A 24,131-nucleotide genomic window follows, 5' to 3' on the forward strand; every position below is an offset into this window, starting at 1 on the left:
TTATCCATGTGAGCAAAATTACATCAAATTAGCAGTAAACGGCTTGTTAAATATGACACGCAATAACTTTCCACATTTGTTATGAGCGGCAGGCTTTTCATTTTCATGTTTCAAAAGTATTCATCATGTATTTCAATGCAAATCAGTGTATTTAGTTCTATATTTAGAGAAGATTTTCTTTATTGTAGTAGCCTTTTTTAATCGCTGTATGGAATAACTGGATGTTTACAAAAGCATTTTGATATTGGTAAAGGCGTCTGCAACTTTTATGAAGCATCAAATCACTGGCATATTTACTGTCGAAACAGGTTTATGTCAGTATAAATGTATTATTGTTTTTTAAAAATCACATATTGTGCATGTCTATTATCATACACAAATTGTACTAAAGCGAAAACTAAAAAGTACATATCAATAAGTTTCCTCTGTGCACCACAAGGTGGCAGTCTTTGTACTTTCATTTCGGGGGTGCAGACAATAATATAAGTTTTATTAATATATAACTTTATTTGTTTTAATAATAACTATAACTTTATATAGGTTTAAAATATTTAGTATTTTCCCAAGTGTATATAACTACTACTGTAAGAAAATATCAGAATTCGGTACATACTTTCTGTATTATCTATGCTTGAACTGAGCCGATTTAATCCTGTTTAAATGAATTGAACCTGCTTCCGACCAGGTTTGAGCTAGCAGAACTGCTGCTATGACAACAACTCTCGGATCAGCTTTGAAGAATGAAACTATCCTGGACCGTGTCAAATCGTCAATAACCAAATCCAGCTAACTGAGTAATCCACGTACGAAGAACAGACCCCAGTATTTGTCCCATACATATGAGCTTATTTGTCCTATATTTTGACTATCATGAATAGTGAAAATGACTGATCGAAAAAGGTTTTAAGGCCAGGCAGAATCCTCTGTTGGCTGTCGCTTCGGTGTGACTCTGCTAATCAGTTTTGGCTAACAAATTGTTTTCATCAGTCCAACATCCAGCAGTGAGAGAAGTCATCTTTCGGTGCTGTATTGTTTCTAAACAGGGAACAAAATTCACAAATAACTTTTATTCTAAGGCAACGCAGTGGCGCAGTAGGTATGCCGTCGCCTCACAGCAAGAAGGTCGCTGGTTTGAGCCTCAGCTGGGTCAGTTGGCGTTTCTGTGTGGAGTTTGCATGTTCTCACCGTGTTGCCGTGGGTTTCTTCCGGGTGCTCCGGTTTCCCCCACAGTCCAAACACATGTGGTACAGATGAATTGTGTAGGCTAAATTGTCCATGGTATGTGAATGAGTGTGTGTGGATGTTTCCCAGAGATGGGTTGCTGCTGGAAGGGCATCCGCTGTGTAAAAACGTGCTGGATAAGTTGGTGGTTCACTCCACTGTGGTGACCCCAGATTAATAAAGGGACGAAGCTAAAAAGAAAATGAATGACGGAACTTTTATTCTAAATCTTGGACCAATAAAAAGGTGTGAAGCACCAAAAGTGGCCCATATTAAAGTTCACTTGAATACTATTTTGGCTATTATTGTTATCCATGAATTCTAAAATGTACTTTTTACTAGAGAGGCTATAAAAATTGTGAGGCTCTACATTATTATTATTTTTACTATTAAATTTTAATTTTTATTATTTAAGTGGACAAGTTATGGGAGAATCAGTGGCGCAGTAGGTAGTGCTGTCGCCTCACAGCGAAAGTCTCTGGTTCGAGCTTCAGCTGGGTCAGTTGGCATTTCTGTGTGGAGTTTGCATGTTCTCCCTGTGTTCGCGTGGGTTTCCTGCAGGTGCTCTGGTGTCCCCTACAGTCCAAACACATGTGCTATGGGGGAATTGGGTAAGCCAAAATTTTCCATATGACAATAAATACTAATAAGTGTGTATGGGTTTCCTAGTGATGGCGGGTTGCGGCTGGAAGGGCATCCGCTGTGTAAAACATATGCTGAATAAGTTGGCGGTTCATTCCGCTGTGGTGATCCCAGATGAATAAAGGGACTAAGCTAAAAAGAAAATGAATAAATGAATGGAAATATTCTGACTGAGTGACTCGAACGTGCTGGCCAGTTTGTTATTTGCTTAATAAATCACAATAGGCTACAGTTTTTAATTTAACTAACGGATTTATTTTCTTTCTAATGATATATCATGTAATAAATTTGTATTTTGAAAATAAATATTTTTTTAAATATTTCTTTATTTTAAATCTTTATGAAATATGTTTGGTACATCAAAAAGTGTGGAAATGCTGACCATCCAAGCTAATTCAGCTAAAAAAAATAGTGCTTAAAAGGTCACCAAAATATTTAAATCTCAAAATTCTATAGAAAATGAGGGGTAAAGCTGAAAAAAGGTGCACTCTTTGCGGAAAAAAGATCCACCCCTTTCACCAGGCTGGCTAGAGGAGTGAAATGAAAGATCACTAACAGAAAAGATTACTGAAAAAAGGCACACTGAAAAAAAAATAGATTTATTTAAGTTACTAAGTTTGTTTAGGGTGTTAGCCGTACACGTGGGTTTCCTCCGGGTGCTCCGGTTTCCCCCACAGTCCAAATACATGTGGTACAGGTGAATTGGGTAGGCTAAATTGTCTGTAGTGTCTATGGATGTTTTCCAGAGATGGGTTGCAGCTGGAAGAGCATCCACTGTGTGAAACATATTCTGGATAAGTTGGCGGTTCATTCCGCTGTGGCAACCGCAGATTAAAGGGACTAAGCCGAAAAGAAAATGAATGAATGATTGAATGTTTGAGGTGGTTGCAAACAATGTATATGGGCTTAATTTAAACAAACTGTTTAAATTAAATAATTTTCTGTTGTTGCCGGTAGCCTAGTGGTACTGCGCGCTGACATATAACACCAGTGTGCTCGTGGCGACCTGGGTTCAATTCCCGTCCCGAGGTCCTTTGTTGATCCTTCCCCTCTCTCTGCTCTTAGTGCTTTCCTGTCTGAATTCTCTACTGTCCTATCAAAATAAAGGTGAAAAACCCCTAAATAAATAAATAAATTTTATAATTTTCAACTTAAGTTGTTGGTTTAAATCCAGTCCATATTAATAGTTTGCTACCGCTTACCTTAAAGAAAAGTAGTAAATCCAATAAATCATTTTTTTAGTGCACAAAGTGAACTGAAGAAGCGGAGAGTCATAACAGATGGGAGAATTGAGTCAGCGGAGTTGGCGATGGTCGTATCGAGGGCAGGTTTTCATGTCGTACACTGTATTATATCCTTGGGGCCGAATCAGGGTACCAGGGACTGGGAGCCACAGCATTATACACTCAAACACACACACACACACTGGCATGTACTCCAGGAAAATCTTTCTTTTGATCTTATAATCAGGGACAGAGAAAGGGCAAGTATGGAGAGGATTAGCTTTGTCACAGAGATTTCAGCATTAGTGAGCAAAAAATGTTCTCTTTGTAACTAAAGGAGGAGGGATCTAATATGCCAGTGTAATGTAAACCCTGTGTGTGGCTCTCACGGGCATGAACTGGAGCTTTGACGCCATCTATAGGACGAAAGAAGTAATGAGCTGAAACTAGGGCTGCACAGCATGTCATTTGAGCATCGATATCGCAATGTGTGCATCCGCAATAGTCACATCGCAGGATATGCAATGTTGAGTTGGGATTATAGTTAGAAACGACTAAAAACTCAACTATTTAGTCTCCACTTCCCTTCCTAATCTGCAATTGCCTCTCTGGCTCCACCGCTAACTGTACTACAAAAAAAATAAATAAATAAATTTTTACTATTGTTTTGCTTCTTACACTTTACACACCTGAAACTTGCCTACAGCACTTCGTCATTGTTGCTCTTATAGTTGTGTAAATTGCTTCCTTGTCCTCGTTTGGATAAAAGCGTCTGCTAAATGACTAAATGTAGTTGATTGACCAGAAACTACAGGTCAAAACACATGAGATTTGTGTAGACACTGCCGAATTCAATCATGAGGGAGTGAAAGTTAATTATCTGTGTGTGTTTTTAAGGAATGGGACTACTGATAGACTCTCCCAGAAAACCATAAAGCACTGTTTATTTTACCGTAATATGTGCTCCATTTTGTTTATATGTTATATGTACACTCACCGGCCACTTTATTAGGTACACATGTCCAACTGCTCGTTAACGCAGATTTCTAATCAGCCAATCACATGGCAGCAACTCAATGCATTTAGGCATGTAGACATGGTCAAGATGATCTGCTGCAGTTCAAACTGAGCAGCAGAATGGGGAAGAAAGGGGACTTAAGTGACTTTGAACGTGGCATGGTTGTTGGTGTCAGACGGGCTGCTCTGAGTATTTCAGAAACTGCTGATCTACTGGGATTTTCACGCACAACCATCTCTAGGGTTGTTGCTGCCAGGCGGGCTGCTCTGAGTATTTCAGAAATTGCTCATCTACTGGGATTTTCACGCACAACCATCTCTAGGGTTTACAGAGAATTCCCTGACAAAGAGGAAATATCCAGTAAGCGGCAGTTCTGTGGGCGCAAATGCCTTGTTGATGTCAGAGGTCAGAGGAGAATGGCCAAACTGGTTCCAGCTGATAGAAAGGCAACAGTAACTCAAATAAGCACTCGCTACAACCGAGCTCTGCAGAAGAGCATCTCTGAACACACAACACGTCCAACCTTGAGGCGGATGGGCTACAGCAGCAGAAGAGCACACCGGGTGCCGCTCCTGTCAGCTAAGAACAGGAAACTGAGGCTACAATTCACACAGACTCACCAAAACTGGACAATAGAAGATTGGAGAAACGTTGCTGCTCTGATGAGTCTCCATTTCTGCTGACACATTCAGATGCTCGGCTCAGACAACATGAAAGCATGGATCATCCTGCCTTGTATCAGCGGTTCAGGCTGGTGGTGGTGGTGTAATGGTGTGGGGGAGATTTTCTTTGGGTCCATTAGTACCAATTGAGCATCAACGCCACAGCCTACCTGAGTATTGCTGCTGACCATGTCCATCCCTTTATGAGCACAGTGTCTCCATCTTCTGATGGCTACTTCCAGCAGGATAACGCAGCATGTCATAAAGCCGGATAACACATGTAATAATGAGCACACATAAATCATCTCAGACTGGTTTCTTGAACATGACGATGAGTTCACTGTACTCAAATGGCCTCCAAAGTCACCAGAGCTCAATCCAATAGAGCAGCTTTGGGATGTGGTGGAACGGGAGATTGGCATCATGGATGTGCAGCCGACAATTCTGCAGCAACTGTGTGATGCTATCATGTCAATATGGAGCAAAATCTCTGAGGAATATTTCCAGTAGCTTGTGGAATCTCAGCCACGAAAGATTAAAGCAGATCTGAAGACAAAAGTGGTCCGACCCTGTACCTAATAAAGTGGCCGGTGAGTATATATAAAAATTACACAAAAAAATATTCACCCCCCCTACAAAACCATAGCAATCAGTCTAAATTAATGACTTTTGCAAATAATTCCTTCATTTTGTCCCAACATAAATTCATTGTGTGGAACTCTACATTTTACAGTGCATACAGTGCAAAACATAAATAATTGAGATTTTTGCATGATCTGAAAGCTGCGTAAACAAACTTTGTATTAATTTTTGTTATGATAGGACAATATTTAGCTCAAATAAACACTGTAAAAATACCTGTTAATTATCCGTTTTGTGATTCACAAGTGTTGATTTGTGTTTATTTGTGGTGGTGAATTGCATTATGGGATGATGATCTCTGCTCTGTCCAATTTTGATGTTGAAAATTAAACTGTTTAACAGAGACTTTTATTGATATTTTAGTAAGTTTGAAATGATATGTTTAAGTATATAGAGAAATAAGTCTGTAAAATAACAGAAAATGTGCTGCGGTTTATTACAAGGTTTTTTGTAGAGTAATATACAACACCAACCCAGACAATACAGCACTGCACTATTAAAATCTTCATAAAACTCACTATTTAAGCTTTAAAGCTGTTGGAACAAAGATCAAGATCCCATAATGCAGTTTAAAGGCAGAAATAAATACGGGAAAATAAAAACAGGAATCACAAAATAAAGAAAACGGCTGTTTTACAGATCTTTTATACAGTGCAATTACAAATTTGTAATCTTGAGGCTGTCCAAATTAAGTTTGTTTTAATTTTAGATATATAAAACATGCCAAATATGCCCGCATGTATTTTTAAAATATTGCAAAAAATGGCCAATTGCAGATTTATTTTAACCATTGAAATTCACCAAAACATAAAAATTCTGCAAACACAACACAAAGGAAGATATACTAAAGGATGTCATTGACTTAGTGATTTTGCTCCTAAGCTATGGATGTTAATGGCTTGGTAATTTTTGACTATCAGGCTGATGAACACTTAACACACCTCACACAGACTCTTTCATACCCCTCACTGCACACCATCAACATGCAGCATGCACTGCACTTTTTCCAATCCATACTTGAAACAATACTGCCTACAACTATGGATACACCTATTCATTGTACATATCGCTGTCAATTTCACATTGTTCTGTTTATTTTATTTTTTTGAGGAGTATGCTGTTGTATTTTGCACTGTCGTTGTATTTTGCACAGTCTGTATTTTGCACTGTTGCTGTATTTGCACTCTGTATTTTGTAAAGTCTGGAGCCAGCACCTAAGCTTTTTACTCATCACACACGTGCACACGTGCTGCTGATGATGTGACAACAGAAGTGATTTGATTTGATTTTGGTTTTTTATCAATAAAATATCAAAACACTAAGGAAAATCACCTTTGATTTGTCTAAATTCCAAGTTCTTCGCATATAGAAATCTGAGCTATGGCAATATATGCAAATCACATTCATTTCATACAAGTCCACACACAGTGTATAAAATATGTCACATATGAATGCTAGAATGGCCTATATAGTTCAACCATTAGTATTCTTCCAAAAATAAAATGCAGCAAAAAATCCTAAACCATTTACTCATTACAAATATGCACATATATATTCAAATTTATGAGCCATACTTTTTGTGAAGTTTATTTTAAACTAATTTCGAGAGGATCACGCTCTTATGATTGACACGGCTGGTCCCCGAGTCAAGCTAATGTACGAACCACCAATCATACGATTCCTAACTCGGTATAAATAACCAAAGCATCTTACCTTTAGTCATCTTCATCTTGAAGAATCCCCCCTTCCACCCCCTCTCCTCCTCTTTTTCCCCTATAGGGCAGCACGACGGCCCAGTGGCTAGCACTGTGGCCTCACAGCAAGAATGCCTCTGGTTCGGGTCTCAACCCGTCCAGTCTGCATTTCTGTGTGGAGTTCATGTTCTCCCCATGCTCGCGTGAGTTTTCCCCGGGTCCTCCAGTTTCCTCCCACAGTCCAAAACATGAGACATAAGTAAATTGACTAAACCAAATCAGCACCATAGTTAACTCCACCAGCAGCTCACCCTCATAGCAATCCCTAAAAGGGGGGGAAGAGTTCTCGAGATCTACCTGAACTCAAACTCCCCTCTCGCCCTGCAAACGGGAGGTAGCCCCAGGCTCGAGGATCTCATGAGCTCAGGGCTCTCTCCTGGGACAGCATGCCAAACTAGCTTATTACCAATCATCAGCTGTGAACTCTTGAAATTTTGTATAAATATAGCCATATATCAGATTCCCATATGGTTTAGCAAAGCATTACTGTGTTTTGAAATATTTATTACAGGAAATGTACAAAATGTCTTCATGGAACATGATTTTTACTTAATTTCCTAATGATTTGGCCTCATACAATGTACTGTTGATTATTCCTAAAATATATACCCATGCAACTTATGACTGGTTTTGTGCTCTACAAGTATAGGTGTATATGTGGTGTGCTTTCCAGCATACTTACTAATGAGAAAGCAGCACATAGATATTCACAAACAAACATTAGAGTGCAACACATCATTTTCTTCCATCACAGGCTCTGTTTTATTTATAAACTGGTATAATATAGTACCTTTGTACAAAAACGTAGAAAACGGTACGCAAAAATATCACTTAGTTTCCTTGTAAATAGATGAGATAAATGCTAATATCATAAATCTGTTGCTACTTTATGGACTTTTGCCAGCAAAAAGGTTTGGGTGAACTGTGACAGATACAAAAACACGCAGAAATGCAAAAACCACAAAACATGTTTTTTTTTTCTCATAAAAAAAAGAAAGGAAATTAAAAAGGAACATTCTTTATCACAGCAATATGGAAGCACATGACATTGTTTCTAGCAAGTATCAAGTGTGTATTCGTCTCAGTGCCAGTCGTCTTTGGTATGCCACGGAAAAGTGGAAACACTGAGATTTTTAACGGGTTGTTGTCTATTGTAACACACCCCTTGATAACACTTAAATGATAGGCACAACGTACACAAAGTGTTGAAATAACTAGGGCGTAAACCAAAAGCTTGACAAATATCAAGTACCTGCACTGTATGTAACTCTCGTACTGTATGAAACCTTTAATAAAAACATATCACTTCTCCTCAGCTCAGTGCTGTTGTCAGTGCAATGCATATGCACGCTAGCTTGAGTTATGTAGCGCAACGTAGACTAACAGAAACCGTACAAAAAACACAACTCAGTGCCGTTACCCTTTAAAGTATCTGTCTGAAACAGACTAGTCGAATAATCAGTAAAAAAAAAACACTTAAACGTTTGAATATCATGACTCTAAGGCTCTTGTCTAGACCTAGAGATAATTGACTTTAAAATACTGTTTTGTAATCTGCCATTATGACAGTTAGCGATGAGATTTAGCGAGAACACTCTTCCTCTTTGAATCCCAAATATGTATATGAAAGGGCATGTGCACAATGCATGTGACGTAAATGCATGTAATGTGTACACTTAGCTTGGACATGCACATTGAATTTTTGTTGTTGCACTTAGTAGTTGGTCCACAAGGTGGAAACACTTGCCTGGACTGCTGTTTCACAGTCAAAAAAGAAACTAAACAACAAACTGCAATAGACGCAATAATAAAATTAGATGCCTGCTTGTGTGCACGAAGGGTTTCAGAAATACACACAAATGTGTTTTGGCATCTATGTATACGCACGCTATCAAATAGAGTATACATTGAAAGCTTTTGCACTTGGCTGTACTCGTACGCTAATCGTTTTTGTCGTAACCAACGTATACTTGTGTTTTCTACATCTGTCTTAACTATCATCACACATGAAAAAATAATATAGAATAATAATGAATAGTAAATACTATAGTATTTTAAACCATACTATAGTAAAGTACTTGAGTTAATCTGTGATTCTTTAGTTGATATTGTAACAACACCTACATTAATATAAACAAATGACAGAATACTGTAGTTTTCTACAACTACATGAATATTATACTACAACACAGTTTACTTTAGTAAAAACTAAAGTATACTATAGTATCTATTACAGTTTATCTGTTCCTTATTGGTACAGCATGATGTAGCATTCATAAACTGTATTGTCATTCATTCATAATCAATCGCTTTCCGGGGCCGGGTCGCAGGGGCAGCAGTCTTAGGAAAGAGCCCCAGACACTTCCCTCTCCCCAGACACTTCTTCCAGCTCCTCCGGGGGGATCCCCAGGCGTTCCCAGGCCAGCCGAGAGATATAGTCCCTCTAGCATGTCCTGGGTCTTCCCTGAGGCCTCCTCCCGGTGGGTAACGCCTGGAACACCTCCGTAGGTAGGCGTCCGAAAACAGATGCCCGATGTGAAGGAGCAGAGGCTCTACTCCGAGCTCCTCCCGGGTGGCAGAGCTCTTCACCCTATCCACAATGGTGCACCCTGCCACCCTGCAAAGGAAACTCATTTCGGCCGCTTGTATCCGAAATCTTGTCATTTCGGTCATGACCATAGGTAAGAGTAGGACTGTACACTGTATTGTAAATACTATAATATGTATATAGTATAAAACTATATATTTACTATTAATTACTATAGTATTTTTTCATGTGGGATGTTTTCTCCAACATGTTGTACCTGTGAGGAATCAAAGAGGCCACAATGGTCAAAGGCACTTGAGTCATGTCTTAACCAAAAGTTAAATGTGGCTACCAGCCTCTTCTTTACACATTCCCTCACTTTAGTCATCTTATGTAGCGTTCACGTGGCTTTTTTAGCCAGTCCAGATATGTATTTTCTATCCTGCCACCATTTAGAGTCCAATGCTCATATTTACATTTTAAACAAATGTGACTTCCATCATCTTACAGTAGTGACCGAAATACCTCTTTAATAGTCAATAGGCCTCTGTGGTATTATAATTTGCACAATTACAAAACTATTAGGCTATGGATCCAACATAGGACTCCAGGAGTAAAAAGTTTAGAGGAAACTTTAGTGTTGCAAGGGTTAATCCTTGGCGTTTCCTTGCTCACTTTGGCCCAACTATATGCAGAAGCACCTTAAGAGATTGTGTTTAGATACTTGTTCCATCCTTTGTGGTGGATGATATGTTTGCAAATTTGCATTAGGCTTATTTTGGTGAAGTGTTTTGGAGTTCTGGAAGAATCTGGATCCTCCAATGTATAGATAGAACTGGGCTGGTATTATAGTCTCTCTTTGAAAGCTCGGATCAGATGTAAGGTCATATACACCCTGTTGAGAGTAGCGCTGTCCTTGCATTTCTGCACCCTAGTATTGGCTTGTCCCACAAGGTCCTGATACATCACCTTCTACAAGTTCACTTTAGCCCGATTATAAGCCGAAGCACCTTAAGATAACGTGTTTAGATACTTGTTTTCCCCAGCAAGGGATGTCAACATTGAGCTCATGTCTCCGATTGCCATATTAGAAAGGCCACTGGGAAGTGTGATGGAGTTTTGGGGTGTTGTAAGGCGAGAGGACGTCTGAGAGGAGCATTGATTGTGTCCTATAGGTGCATTGATTGGACTGTAAGATGAAGGTTCTTGGTCATCAATGATGGAGGTAAAGTCAATCTGAGCGTTCTCCAAGTCTAGGTGTTCTAAGGCATTGGACATGGGGGCAGGGTCTGGATAAGAGATTGATGTTGGTTTTGTAGTGGGGTCTGAGCTTGTTAGGTGCTGCTGAGCAAGGCATGGACCCTCTGGAGTCTTCTCTAGGTCGTGGTGCATGTGTATCTGGCCTGAGTAGTACATTGGGTTGTTGTTGTTGTTGAAGTTTTCTGAATGCTGCTGCTGCTGTTGTTGTTGTTGTTGAACTGGCGGGAGTCTAACTCCTCTTCTGGGACTAGCTGTAGAGTGGACCGGGCTGAGGTGAGGTGGGCTTCCCAGGTAAGCTCCACCTGCTTGTTGGGAAAGGCTGTTTTGGCGACTTAAAGATTTTCGCACTTGGGGTGGCCTTGGAATCATGTCTGGCCCATAGCAGGAGCTTTGCATTTGCTCTTTGACAGATCCAGGAACTCGATTTTGCTGTGGGCTCATCAAGTTCTGATTTGGGTAGCCTTGGTAAGTGTTACCAGGATAAAGATTCTGGTTGGCTTGTTGATGCTGCGGACTGTGCTGCATCATCTGTGTTTGTCCCATGTCCATGCCATCAGGTTTTTCGGACACACTCTGCTCTTGCTGCTGTTCCCATAGGAGAGCTTGCTGGGATTGCACATAGTTCCTGACCATCATTTCCTTCATTTGATGCATTGGTGTTTGTGATCTGCGGCTTTCTGCCAGGGCAAGGTTTATACCAGTACCACTCTGGAATGATCCCCCCTGGTTTGGTTGTGTTCCCATTTGGGAATGATGGAAGTCACAACTTGCACTGGAGGACCTATTCATAATACCTTGGCCTTGTAGTGGATATGTTTGCATATTTGCATTATGCCTATTCTGGTGCAGAGCTTTAGTGTTTTGGCAAGAACTAGATCCTCCCATTGATGGATGGAATTGCTCTGGTTTTACAGTAACTCTTTGAAGGTTAGGGTTAGATGTAGGGTCATATATGCCCTGTTGAGTGTAGTGCTGTCCTTGCATTCCTGCACCCTGGTATTGCATCCCAGGGCTGTGGAGCTGGTTGGTTTGTCCCCAAGGTCCTGATCCATCCCCTTGGCTAGGATAGTGTGGACCTGAGGGACTGAGCTGACAAGTGCTCATCCCATACTCAGCTTGCTGTAGTAGATTATTTGCAATGTCAGTCTGACCCATTACGCCGGTGGAGCAACTCTCCTCACGCTGATACTGACCTTGCATTTGAGACTGATAAACTTGGTCAATGCATCCTAGACTTTCTTGCCCAGGGGACAGCTGACTTGCTTGATGAGGATTGTGCTGGTAGCCCATGTAGCTTCGGTCTCCACCTGGGATCATGTTGCCCTGCTGTCTGCCTTCGGTGTTCCCATCCATACCCATGGCCTCCATCATGACATTTTCAGTGATACTAGGTGGTCGAGGCGAATACATGTGCCTGCTCAGAGCAGCATCAGATCCGCACTGCTGCAGTGCATTCCGGCGACTCATAAGAGACACGTTGCTCAAGCTGTTAAATCGCTGCACTTTGGGTAAACCCTGCGGGTCGGCCGCGGATCGCACCGGATCGCTGGCACGTCTTGTGTTGTTGCCAGGTGCCTGATGTGGATAGATCACTCCTGTGCCATATTCGGCATTAGCACTGTGTCTTCTTGTGCCACCTTGCTGCAGAAATGGAGGAAGAGGCTGGCCTTGGCATTCCCTCAAGAATCCCACATGTCTTGCAGGAGTGCCAGCCTGGTCCATGTTGGGAAGCGGGGTAGGGGGTGGACCTCCTGTTGCTGCTGCATATTTAGCCTTTAGACTATACTGCTGTGCAGGAGTAAGACTCGGAAGACCTGGTAAACCTCCAGAATTCTGGCACAGTCCGGCTCTTTGGCTGTTCTGCGGAGACAGCGGGTCACCAGGAACCTCACCCCCCATCACAGACTGGCAGTGAGACACGTCACTGGAGCGTCTGCTGGACAGGTATGGCGAGACCATTGATGACCGGCGGCTCACGGTGTAAGCAGAGCTGAGGCTGCTGGTGCCGCTGCCGCGCCGGTCGTTCGGAGGGCAGGACATTCCAGTGACTCCACCCATATCGGGAGCTGAAAGCTCCATCACACGCCGGTTGGAGAGCAGGGGCGAGGGAGCACACATGCTCATCATCTCTCCTGTTGCTGGAAGGAGAAGGGAAGGGTTAGTTTGAGCGTAATGGTAATGTTGATTGTAATGGAAGAGAAATGCTTAACTTGCTATGCCCTTTACCTGAGAGAGCTGGTAGTTTGTTTCCTGCGTTGCGCCCAGGTGGCGTCGGCCGACGAATTTGCTTTAGTTTGTCGATCTTCAGGTTTTCCAACCTCTTCAAGGCCTGTACAGACATGCACATTCCCCCCGAGCTGATGGTAGCGCTGGATTCGGACACACCAGCATTCCCGCTGTCCTCCTGTGTGGTCAGATCCTCCAGACTTCCCGCCGCATTAAGATTCATCTCCACACCGCTGTCATTATTATTGGCGCTCCCTAGTGGAGAACGTTCGCTACTGCAGGAAGACTGGCCACCAGGGCTCGGCTGAGATTTCTGGAGGAAGACAGAAATTATTCAAGTCATACTGTTGATATTAAAGCGTATACCCATCCAATCAGGTTTAAAAAAAGAACCTATTGGTAATGCAGACTTGTATCTCCTCATTGGCTGGATTGTTTTTTGGTGAGTTGTAGAGACTACACACTTCTTTTTAAAAAAGTGAATGCTGTCTTAATCGTAGTCTTACCAGTGTGTTGTCTGGAGCGAGTAGTTTACAATCTTCTCGGTTTCTCTCCTCCTTCTCTATCAGCAGCTCAGAGCTCTGTCCTGCAGTGGTCAGACCAGGAGGACGAGGGCCGGTGTCGCCACGGTGTTTTTTCGTTATATGCGCCTCCGGTCCGTGTACCGTCTTTACATGCTTCCTCAGAGAGCTCGGGTCTGTGTAGCGCTTCGTACAGCCGGGAATCTTACAAATGTACGGTTTCTGGAGACCACAAACAACAGAGCAACACTGGCTTTTAGATCTACAGCTATAGCCGAAAGGTTGGAAACAAAACCGCATGTGTTGTACTATAACTCAGACATTAACGGGTTAAATGTATATACACCATTTCTGATGCTGGTGAGGATTATATTATAAAAATAAACAGATTTATTACACATAAAAAAACATTCTGCAAATTTTGTCAACAAGTGTATATCAGTGCATGCATTGATACTGAGTTTATTAAGACACAAGTGTATATCAGTGCATGCATTAATGTGTGTGATATTACCTCATTGGAGTGTGTTCTGTTCTGGTGCTTTGCTCGATCTGAAGCATTAGAGAAAGCCTTGTTACAGCCCTCGTGTTCACAAACGTAGGGTTTCTCTCCGGTGTGTGAGCGCAGATGCGTCTTCAGGTTCTCCAGCCGCGAGTATGCTTTATTACAGCCTTCAAACTGATGCACATGAACATACAAGTGTGAAGTGTACATATGTTGTTAATCATTGCAGATCATTAGAAGGAAATGAATGGAAAGTGTCAGTACTCACAGTGCACTTGTGTGGTTTTTCTCCGGTGTGTCTGCGCATGTGCACCACCAGCATGTACTGCGCTTTAAACGGACGCTGCTCTCGGGAACAGTCCTTCCAGTGGCAAACGAACTCCTTCTTCTCTCCGTGGATGTGCTCATTATTGATGTGCTGCACAAATAGAAGCAGAGTTTAGAACACAGGTGTCAAACTCAGTTCCTGGAGGGCCGCAGTTCTGCACAGTTTAGTTCCAACCCTAATTAAACACACCTGATCAAACTAATTGAGTCCTTCAGGCTTGTTTGAAACCTACAGGTAAGTGTGTTGGAGCAGGGTTGGAACTAAACTGTGCAGGGCTTCGGCCCTCCAGGAACTAAGTTTGAGTTTGACACCCCGCTTTAGTGGAAGACTAGCAACACTTAATTTTTTATGAACAGGTTTAAGCCTCGAAAACTTTGGTTGATGCACGTGTTCATTCACTCTTTTTCACTGGTTCAACTCCGGAATAATTTTATTCACCTAATTTTATACATTTTAACAGCTGGCGTGAAAAATGCATGGATTTACAGTATTGTACTTATGACACCGGTTTTTTTTGTATGCTTAATTTCTATGCATAATTTTATTTAAAAAAAGTCTGTGGAATTATATTGAGATTGTAGGACCTGAACACCTAACAAAAAGTTAAAAAAAATAAACACAGAAATATATATATACATATATATATATATATATATATATATATATATATATATATATATATATATATATATATACATACATATATATGTATATATATATATATATATATATATATATATATATACATACATATATGTGTGTGTATATATATATATATATATATATATATATATATATATATATATATATATATATATATATATATATATATATATATGTATATATATATATATATATATATATATATATATATATATATATACACATGTATATATATACATATATACATATATATATATATACATATATATATACATATATATATATACATATATATATATACATATATATATATATATATATATATATATATATATACATATATATATATATATATATATATATATATATATATATATACATATATATATATACATATATATATACATATATATATACATATATATATACATATATATATATATATATATATATATATATATATATACATATATATATACACACATATATATATATATATACACATATATATATATACATATACATATATATATATACATATACATATATATATATATATATACATACAGTTGAAGTCAGAATTATTAGCCCCCCTGAATTATTAGACCGTTTCCCAATTTCTGTTTAACGGAGAGAACATTTTTTTAAACATTTTTTTACATTGACAGATGTCCATGTAAACACAATCACTTTCCCCCTGTGTGTGAGTTTTGACTCTGAAACTCAGCGCGTGCCCAAATAGACACTCCCACACCATCCCTCTTCAGTTCCTCCGACACTCCCCCCTAAACAGAGCTGGACACGCCCACTTTTCTGACTTTTTCTAAAGTAGAGGTGTGAAAACACCCTGCTGAAACGAGGGGGTTTCATGGCCCTTTAAGTCAACCTAAATCATACAAAAGCCACTTACATCGTCAAATACGCACACACAGGAAAACAAAGGAAATCAAATTCAGTCCTCTGCACAGTTCAACCATGTGCAGCCAGAAAATAGCAAACTGTGAGCACAGGTGCAGTTAGTAAAGCCCTTGAGGCAGTCCTGATTGGCCAGAGATTGAGTGAATGGAGATTGGATTGAACCATAATCTGAACAGGGGTGTGACACTATTGAGTTTGCAGTGTAGGAACACAAAACTTCTCAACACTTCTTAATTTAACCATTTGTTAGTATTTGGAATAGTAACAAGGAAAAATCAAAGCAAAAAAGCTTTTTTGCAGTGCATTAAGCATTTTCTATTGGGATAATACAAAATGCACTTAAAAATGGTTGGAAACAGAGCTAGTGACTGAAGAGTGAAAGTCTTACATGCACCAGCTGCTCCTGCGTGTCGAACTCTTTGCTGCAGCTCTCCCAGTGGCAGTTCGTCTCATAAATGGCCTCGGGTTCGGGTTTCTCCTCTTTATCCAGATCATCTCTGCCTTCAAGTAAACCAAGAAGTGGATCCTGCGAAACACACAGAGTATAAGAAGATCGACTACTCAACAGTTTCTTCCCACATGCTGTTAGTGAACGTCCTCAACTCCAAATCATCTTACCCAACTCTGAAATATTCTCCACAATTCAAGCTACCAAAACCAGTACCCCACACCACATGAAAACCTCAAAACATGTGCCTCACACCAGTGAGTGGGCTCGACAAACCACCTGTAGAAAATACACTCTTTCATCTCTCAGACCCTTTAACACACATTTGCACCAGACACTTTCTTAATAACTACAAGCATGTCTTTTTAAAAAACCATCGTGCATTTCTGAGTGTGCCTCACAGAGGTGAGTGGGCTTGACAAACCACCTGTAGAAAACACACACTTCTCTCTATAGCTGCGTCCCATATACACTATGCACTCATGCACTATGTACTTAAGCAATTACACACTCAACAGGATAGTACATGTATGTAGTGTCGTCCCAAATGGCACACTAATGGTTTTTTACTAAGCGGAAATTCAAACCGTTTCCCTGATGACGTTTGACGGTTGCCAAATAAGTAAAATAAACGACAGAATTATTGAATAATACCTGCCGTGAGTATAACCACATTCACCATAGGGAGGCGCTATAATCACTCTCATAGGAGAATTTTGCTTTCACCATCCAAAATAAATAAAGTTATCCAACATGCGTGTCCGATAGCTCCGCCCCTTTTCGCTATGTAAGCAAACCTGCGGTCGTTGAGTGTGTGAAGTGTCCATCATTACACACTTCATTATACCAGCTGAATGAGTGCATCATCCGGGTAATTAAAGTACACTTATTATTATTAGAGTTTTCAGTGTGAACGCACTACTTACACTATTTATACTACAAAATGGCGTAAAATAGTGCATAAGAATGCGATTTGGGACGCAGCTTATATGCACCGGACACTTGCCTTAAACTCTCTCTAACAAGGAATGTACTGTACCACACAATCATGTTGCACTACTTGTTTTCTTCAACCTTAAATGCACAACATCTTGCACAATATATCTTGTGTAAAAGCACTTGTACAGTCTCTCCTGGGTTATGTTTATAGTTAAGTGTGTATAGTATATGTATAGTTAGTAGATAGTATAGTTAGATTGGCACTCTAGTATGTTAGTTATAGGTGTAAAAAAAGTTCATGCGCCCAGTGTTGCGTTCCTATTTAGTATTAGTACTTAGTATTTAGTATTAGGTCCATAGTATTATGTAATGTATTATTATTATTATTATTATTATTTATTTTTTTTAGTGCCATGTCAGCAACCAAGGCTATCTTCATGTCAGGAATCTTTCAACAATAAATATACAATTTAAAAATCAACAAACAAAATAAAACATAAATTAAATAAGATTTTTTGTGTTAATACATGATAAAAATTCTAAAATCTTTTCTGGTTTCACTTTGTCAAAAATGTCCTTAAAAGAGTTCATTTCATAAAAAGTCCTTCTGCAATCAGTAAAAGCAGGACAGTCCAGTAAAATATGTTTTACAGTAAGAGGAGTTTTGCAGCACAAACACTGAGTAGGGTTTTCACCTTGGAGTAAAAAACCATGTGTAATTCTCATATGCCCAATACGACATCTGGTAAAAACTACTTGATCAAATCGATTCTTAAAATGTCTTAAAATTCTGTGTGAAACTTCAGGTTGCCTATTTAGTATTATGTTTATTGGTGTGGCACCGTGGTCCTGTGAGACATGATATTTCGTTCCACTGTATGTCCACAAATGTAGCGGACTTGTTGTTTTGCATTTTGTATTGATGTAATTTCTATAATAATTCAATCTTGGCCATGCAGAAAACAAATAAAACTGAAAGGAATGACAATAAAGCTCAACTTGACTTGATTTAAACACAACATTAGTTTGAGGATCAGCTCTTAATACCTGCGTCCCGGTGGAGGACGGACTGGCCACGTCTCCTTCCGAATGATCCTCCAAACCTTTAATATTGATGCTGTCCATTACACTGCCCAGGACAGGCTCCGTCTTCAGCTTAACACACACACATATCAGAGTTAGCATTACTTACCAAAACAGTAAATAAGGTTTTTTATGTTAAAATATATGATAATAAATAAAAATATTGAGCAGCCCTTAATCACAAAAAAGCTCCATATTTGCTTTTCTGCCCACTTTACAATTTAACTCCACAAAACATGTAGAAAGTAGAAAAATGAAACTGAACTAATTAAAAATTTAATAGAAATATTTAAATAAAAATAAAAAATACAAGCAAAATTAACAGATTTCAGACCCTATAAGTAAGTTTTATTATATTCTGAATGTTTTTTTTATTTTTGTATTTTTTTATATTTCATAATATAATATATTTTGATGTATATTTATGTAATAAAAACATTTACTTATTTAATTTACAATACCATTTACAGCTAGTACATTTGACTGTTTTGCAATACTAAAGTGGTTTAGTTTATATTTGCATAAGTTGTAGTTCACTTTTAGTTTTATTTTAAGAACTAGTGCATGCTTTATTCTTGACAGGTGTAATAAATAAATAAATACATGAATAAATGCATGAATTAAATAATATATGAATTATTGTATGAAGGAATGAATGAATACATGCATGTACGAACAATATTAGCATGGTCAATGAGGAAGCAGTGAGCATGACGTGTCTCACATGTGTGTTTGGCATGCATGAATGAATAAATAAATGGACAAATGTATGCATGAATGAATAAGTAAATGCATGAATGAATGAATGAATGCATGCATGCATAAATTCATAAACAAATTAATTAATTAATGCAGGAATGAATACATGCATGTAATAATGAATGAATAATATCAGCATGATTAATGAGCATGCAGAGAGCATGACGTGTCTCACGTGTTTGGCATGAATGAATGCATGACTATGACTTTATGAATGAATTAATTAATACATGAATGAACAAATGCAAGATTGAATGCATGCATGAATGAATAAATGGATGCATAAATTAATAAATAAATTAATGCATGAAGGAATGAATGAATACATGAATGTTTGAACGAATAATATCAGCATGGTCACTGAGCATGACGTGTCTCACATGTGTGTTTGGCATGCAGTAATGAATACATGAATAAATGAAAAATGCATGAATGAATGAATGCATGCATGCAAAAATGAATAAACAAATAAATTAATAAATGCATGAATGAATACATGCATGAAATAATGAATGAACGAATGTTTGAACGAATAATATCAGCATGATTCATGAGCATGCAGTGAGCATGATGTGTCTCATGTGTTTGGCATGCATGAATGAATGCATGACTATGACTTAATGAATACATGAATGAACGAATCCAAGATTAAATGCATGCATGAATTAATTAATTAATGCATGAAGGAATGAATACATGCATGATTGAATGAATACATGCATGATCACTGAGCATGCTGTGAGCATGATGTCTCATGTGTCTTTGTATGACTATGAATAAATGAATACATGAATGTACAAACGCATGATTGAATGAATAAATATAAACCTAAATTAATTAAATTAACGAACAAATGATTTAATGCATGAATGAATACATGCATGAATTAATGAATGGATAATATCAGCATGATCATTGAGCATGCAGCGAGCATGACGTGTCTCACGAGTGTTTGTCATGCATATATAAATGCATGACAGCATGACTTTATGAATAAATGAATACATGAATGAACGAGTGCATGATTGAATGCATGCATGAATGAATAAATAAATGCATGAATGAATGAATGCATGCATGCATAAATTAATAAGTAAATTATTGAATGCATGAATTAAAGAATGCATGAATAATTGCAGTGAGTGCGTCTCACATGTGTGTGTTTGGCAGGCGTGTGCAGTCTGGGGTTGTGTGGAGGCAGGCGAGCCGGAGCCCCGATGCATGATGGGACAGGATGACTGTAGATGTTCCCCTGTGGCCTGGAGTAGTTGATGGAGCTGGAAAAACCCAACGATGGACTAAAAGCACAAGCTCGGGATGTTAAACAGGTCATGAACTGAAAAAACTAAATTGATGTGATTTTATTTGACATAAAAGAGGAATTCAAAATAAAATAAGGTGAATATACAGTGCATTGTGGGATCTTGATCTTTCTTCCAACAACTTTTAAACTAGTAGTAAAAAGTGACTTTTATTGTCATGTGTAATAATGTGCAGTGCTATATTGTGTGTGTTGGTGTTGAATATTACTCTACAAACACCTTGTAATAAACTGCAAAACATTTTCTGTTATTTTACAGATTTATTTCTCTAGATATTACTACTTATATCATTCCAAATAACAAAAATGTCAGTAAAAGTCACTTTGTTAAACTGTAGAGCTGAATTTGAACATCTAAAGTCGACAAAGCAGAGATGAACATCCCATAATGCAATTCACCACACACACATAAACACTTGTGAATCACTATACATAGAAACTGTTCATTAACAGATATTTTTAATAGTGTGTCTGATTTCTATTGACCTTATTCTTCTATATGGAAGTGCACTCATTTTTGCGATTGGGTTAAACATTCAGATTCAGTCAGAACCCACCTAGTGGAACCCACTAGCAATAATAAGCAGCAGAAAACGGTCAAACTACTTGCTCTACAATCAAGTGTGTTCATGACTACACATAAAAAGCAGAATAATATTATAAGAAAATGTCAGTTTGCAACACCAAGCATCAAAACAAGCTGTTTATAATATCTGAAAATTAATGGCTGAAAATAATTCCAATGGCTGCATCCGCTCATATGAGAAAAATAAGGTGAATATGGCAATAAGTGTTTCTGCTGGCTGCACCTCACCTCATGGTGCCCACAGACAGATGCCCGTATGAGCTGGGGTTATTGGGACCGCAGCGAGAGTTGACGAACGCCACTAGAGAATTTGGAGAGGTGCGGATGACGGTCTGCAGGTCCACACTGGCGTCCGACAGCGGAGAGATGGACAGAGCGCGCTTCTTACTGAGCTTCAGCATCGAGCGAGGAGTGGAGAAACAAGAGGCTGACGGACACAAGATAAACCTTATATTAGGACTCAAACACTTTAAAGAAGCTGCTCTGATTAATAACCTAACTCTAATATGTTTTATGTGTATTTAGGGATATTTTGTTTTGAAAGCATTAACTTAAAGAGCCAAATGCATGTCTTAGACTGTTGAATAATACATTCAGCTTTAAATATCATGGAATAATTAAGGCTCATATACATTTTTCTTAACTCTACCAACTTAAATACACATTTGCATGAATATTTATTGTATTATTTGCAATTTAGGTTTGACTTTGCAAAACTCTTTTGGTTTTAAAAAGGCAGATCAATCTGTAAATCGCTGATAGAGAAAGCAAGTGACTTGCTCCAAGGGATGTCTCTTCCTGTGGCAGGAAACTCTGAAAGGCATTGAAGCTTCGTTATTCCTCTCATTAGTTTGTGTAAAATGTTTTGGCCTAAAACGTTTAACAATAACTTGAACAACAATTACTAACAGAATCAAATGTTTTCAACCGTTTTGCATTACTGCGCGTTAATACATTTGCTGAATGTCGTTCAGATGTTTTATGCGTGTAGGTTTGTGGTCTCACCGTCTCCTGATGCCATGAGTTCAGATGTGTGCTGGTTATGAGGGAGATTATGATGCGATGTCATCATGTTCTGGTTACAGTAGGGGGCGCCGCTCATACCTGAAACAACAGCACCGTTTTCATAAGGGATTAGTTCACACATTTCCTTATCATTCAGGGGTCGTTCACACAGGACGCGCTTTTTTCCTTGAGTATTTTGCATGCTGCTTAGGGGCCGTTCACACAGAATGCATTTTTCCTTTCCAACACACTACTTTTCTGATGTTTTTCAATGTAAACGCGCTGATTGAATGAGTTTGACTGTTGGGGCCGTTCACACAGAATGCATTTTCCTCTCTCATGCGCTGCACTTCAAAAGACGTGAGACTCGAGAGTAGTGGTCAAACACGTTTAAGCCGCCTTTCCACTGCACACGACATTTGGACACGACCGTCGGAATACGCCCCCTTGTGGCAGCCGCACAGTGTTTTCAGTGTTGTTGTGCACCACGGGGGAGAAGCTCATTCTCACGGTGTCCGAAATAAAGGAGGGCAAAAGCAAGAGCCTTTATTCTCTGTGCGTTTACATGGTTTAATGGATGAATGAATACTAGAAACTCATAGACCGCTAAAATATTGGAGGGAACGTGGAGACAACATTAAAAATATATATTTTTATCACTTTCTTACTTACATTTATAAACAGAAAAGTTTCTTTTTAATTTAGACTTTTCATAATTAAAAAAATAACCAAATAAACTCCTATTTCTCATCTTGGATCTGCTTGGACAACACTGGAATACATCATATCCGGTCGACCGGTCGCATACGGTTTAGTCGCAGGAGTTCAAATATTTCAGCGGATCCGCAGCTCAATTCGGATCTGATTTTTCCGCATACAGAGATGATCGGAACTGAATGAGCAAATGAATAACTTCCGGTCTGTCGCTTGTCGTTTGTCGTGTAGAGTGGAAAGGAGGCTTTACATTAAAGGGTCATGACACCCCCTATTTCGGTTCAGGTCTACCTCAGGTCTACCTCAAGAGCTCAGTGAGCAAAGAGCAGGAGAGGGCGTGGTCAGCAGAGTAGGGGAGAAGGAGGAGAGCAAACAACTGTTGTAATTCGGCTCACAAAATGAGACGCAAACCGTGAGACGCATGAGTTTATAGTTAACAAAATTTAAAATGCAAAGAAATAAACAGTAATTAAATGCCCTGCTGCATTTGTTATTCGTAATATCATACATAACCACAATTTATATCATTATAAAGATAATGGTGTTCATATAAACACTATAAATGAGGACTTCTCCCTCAATCCCCGGGTCTGAATGCAGACTCAGTGCAGCAGGTCTCTTGCCTAGTCTATTTCAACCATTAGCCCTGCTGCTGGTAATCTGGAGGATTTAGGTGAACACAGCAGCACGGCGATGTGTCTAAATGTGAACGAACTCCTGATAAAAGACAACGTCCGCCATTCTCCAAGTCTCGTACTGCTCTTCCGACAAAAATGCTTGCTGGACACAAACAGCTTTGCTGTATCGGCCCTGACAGCATCGCGGGGAAAAACATGCAACAAACCCTGTGGATCATGAAAACAAACACATACGAGCCTTCATGAACAGCTAAATACTGTGTGCCGTGGACGCGTCTCACCCAGTCATCAAGGTAGGATCTCACAGCTGAGCTTGGCACTGGCAGGTCTGTCTTGTCTTCGGAAAGCACATGCTCTCATGAATAATTAAGAAGCCGGCTCTTCTCATGGGATAAGAAAACTCCGCTATGAATAATAATGAGAACTCGACGCGTCAACGTGCAGTTTTGAGCTACGTCACTGATTTTGATCTGCAGCAAAAATCATTTTAAACCCATAAGCTGAAATTAGCTGACAAACGCTCAAAAT

The 24,131-nt window shown here is 39.1% G+C and overlaps 1 protein-coding gene and 1 long non-coding RNA gene across 2 annotated transcripts in view; one reads left to right on the forward strand and one right to left on the reverse strand.

Annotated features, from left to right (window-relative positions):
- The window catches only part of LOC141386394 (uncharacterized), a 28,978-nt gene extending 8,230 nt beyond the window's left edge, over positions 1 to 20,748 (forward strand). Inside the window, exon 2 of the long non-coding RNA XR_015494393.1 lies at positions 20,510 to 20,748. This is a non-coding gene — a long non-coding RNA (uncharacterized LOC141386394). The remainder of the gene's footprint in view (positions 1 to 20,509) is intronic.
- gli1 (GLI family zinc finger 1) overlaps positions 7,901 to 24,131 on the reverse strand; it is an 86,130-nt gene continuing 69,899 nt past the window's right edge. Inside the window, 10 exon segments of the mRNA NM_178296.4 lie at positions 7,901 to 13,087; positions 13,176 to 13,488; positions 13,682 to 13,918; positions 14,211 to 14,375; positions 14,470 to 14,619; positions 16,499 to 16,636; positions 18,545 to 18,652; positions 20,493 to 20,637; positions 21,475 to 21,673; positions 22,252 to 22,350. Of these exon segments, the coding sequence (NP_840081.3) occupies positions 10,701 to 13,087; positions 13,176 to 13,488; positions 13,682 to 13,918; positions 14,211 to 14,375; positions 14,470 to 14,619; positions 16,499 to 16,636; positions 18,545 to 18,652; positions 20,493 to 20,637; positions 21,475 to 21,673; positions 22,252 to 22,350 (3,941 nt within the window). The 3' untranslated portion in view covers positions 7,901 to 10,700.

Source organism: Danio rerio, chromosome 6, assembly GCF_052040795.2.
Source record: "Danio rerio strain M-AB ecotype USA chromosome 6, GRCz13ab, whole genome shotgun sequence".
In the NCBI taxonomy this organism is placed as follows: domain Eukaryota; kingdom Metazoa; phylum Chordata; class Actinopteri; order Cypriniformes; family Danionidae; genus Danio; species Danio rerio.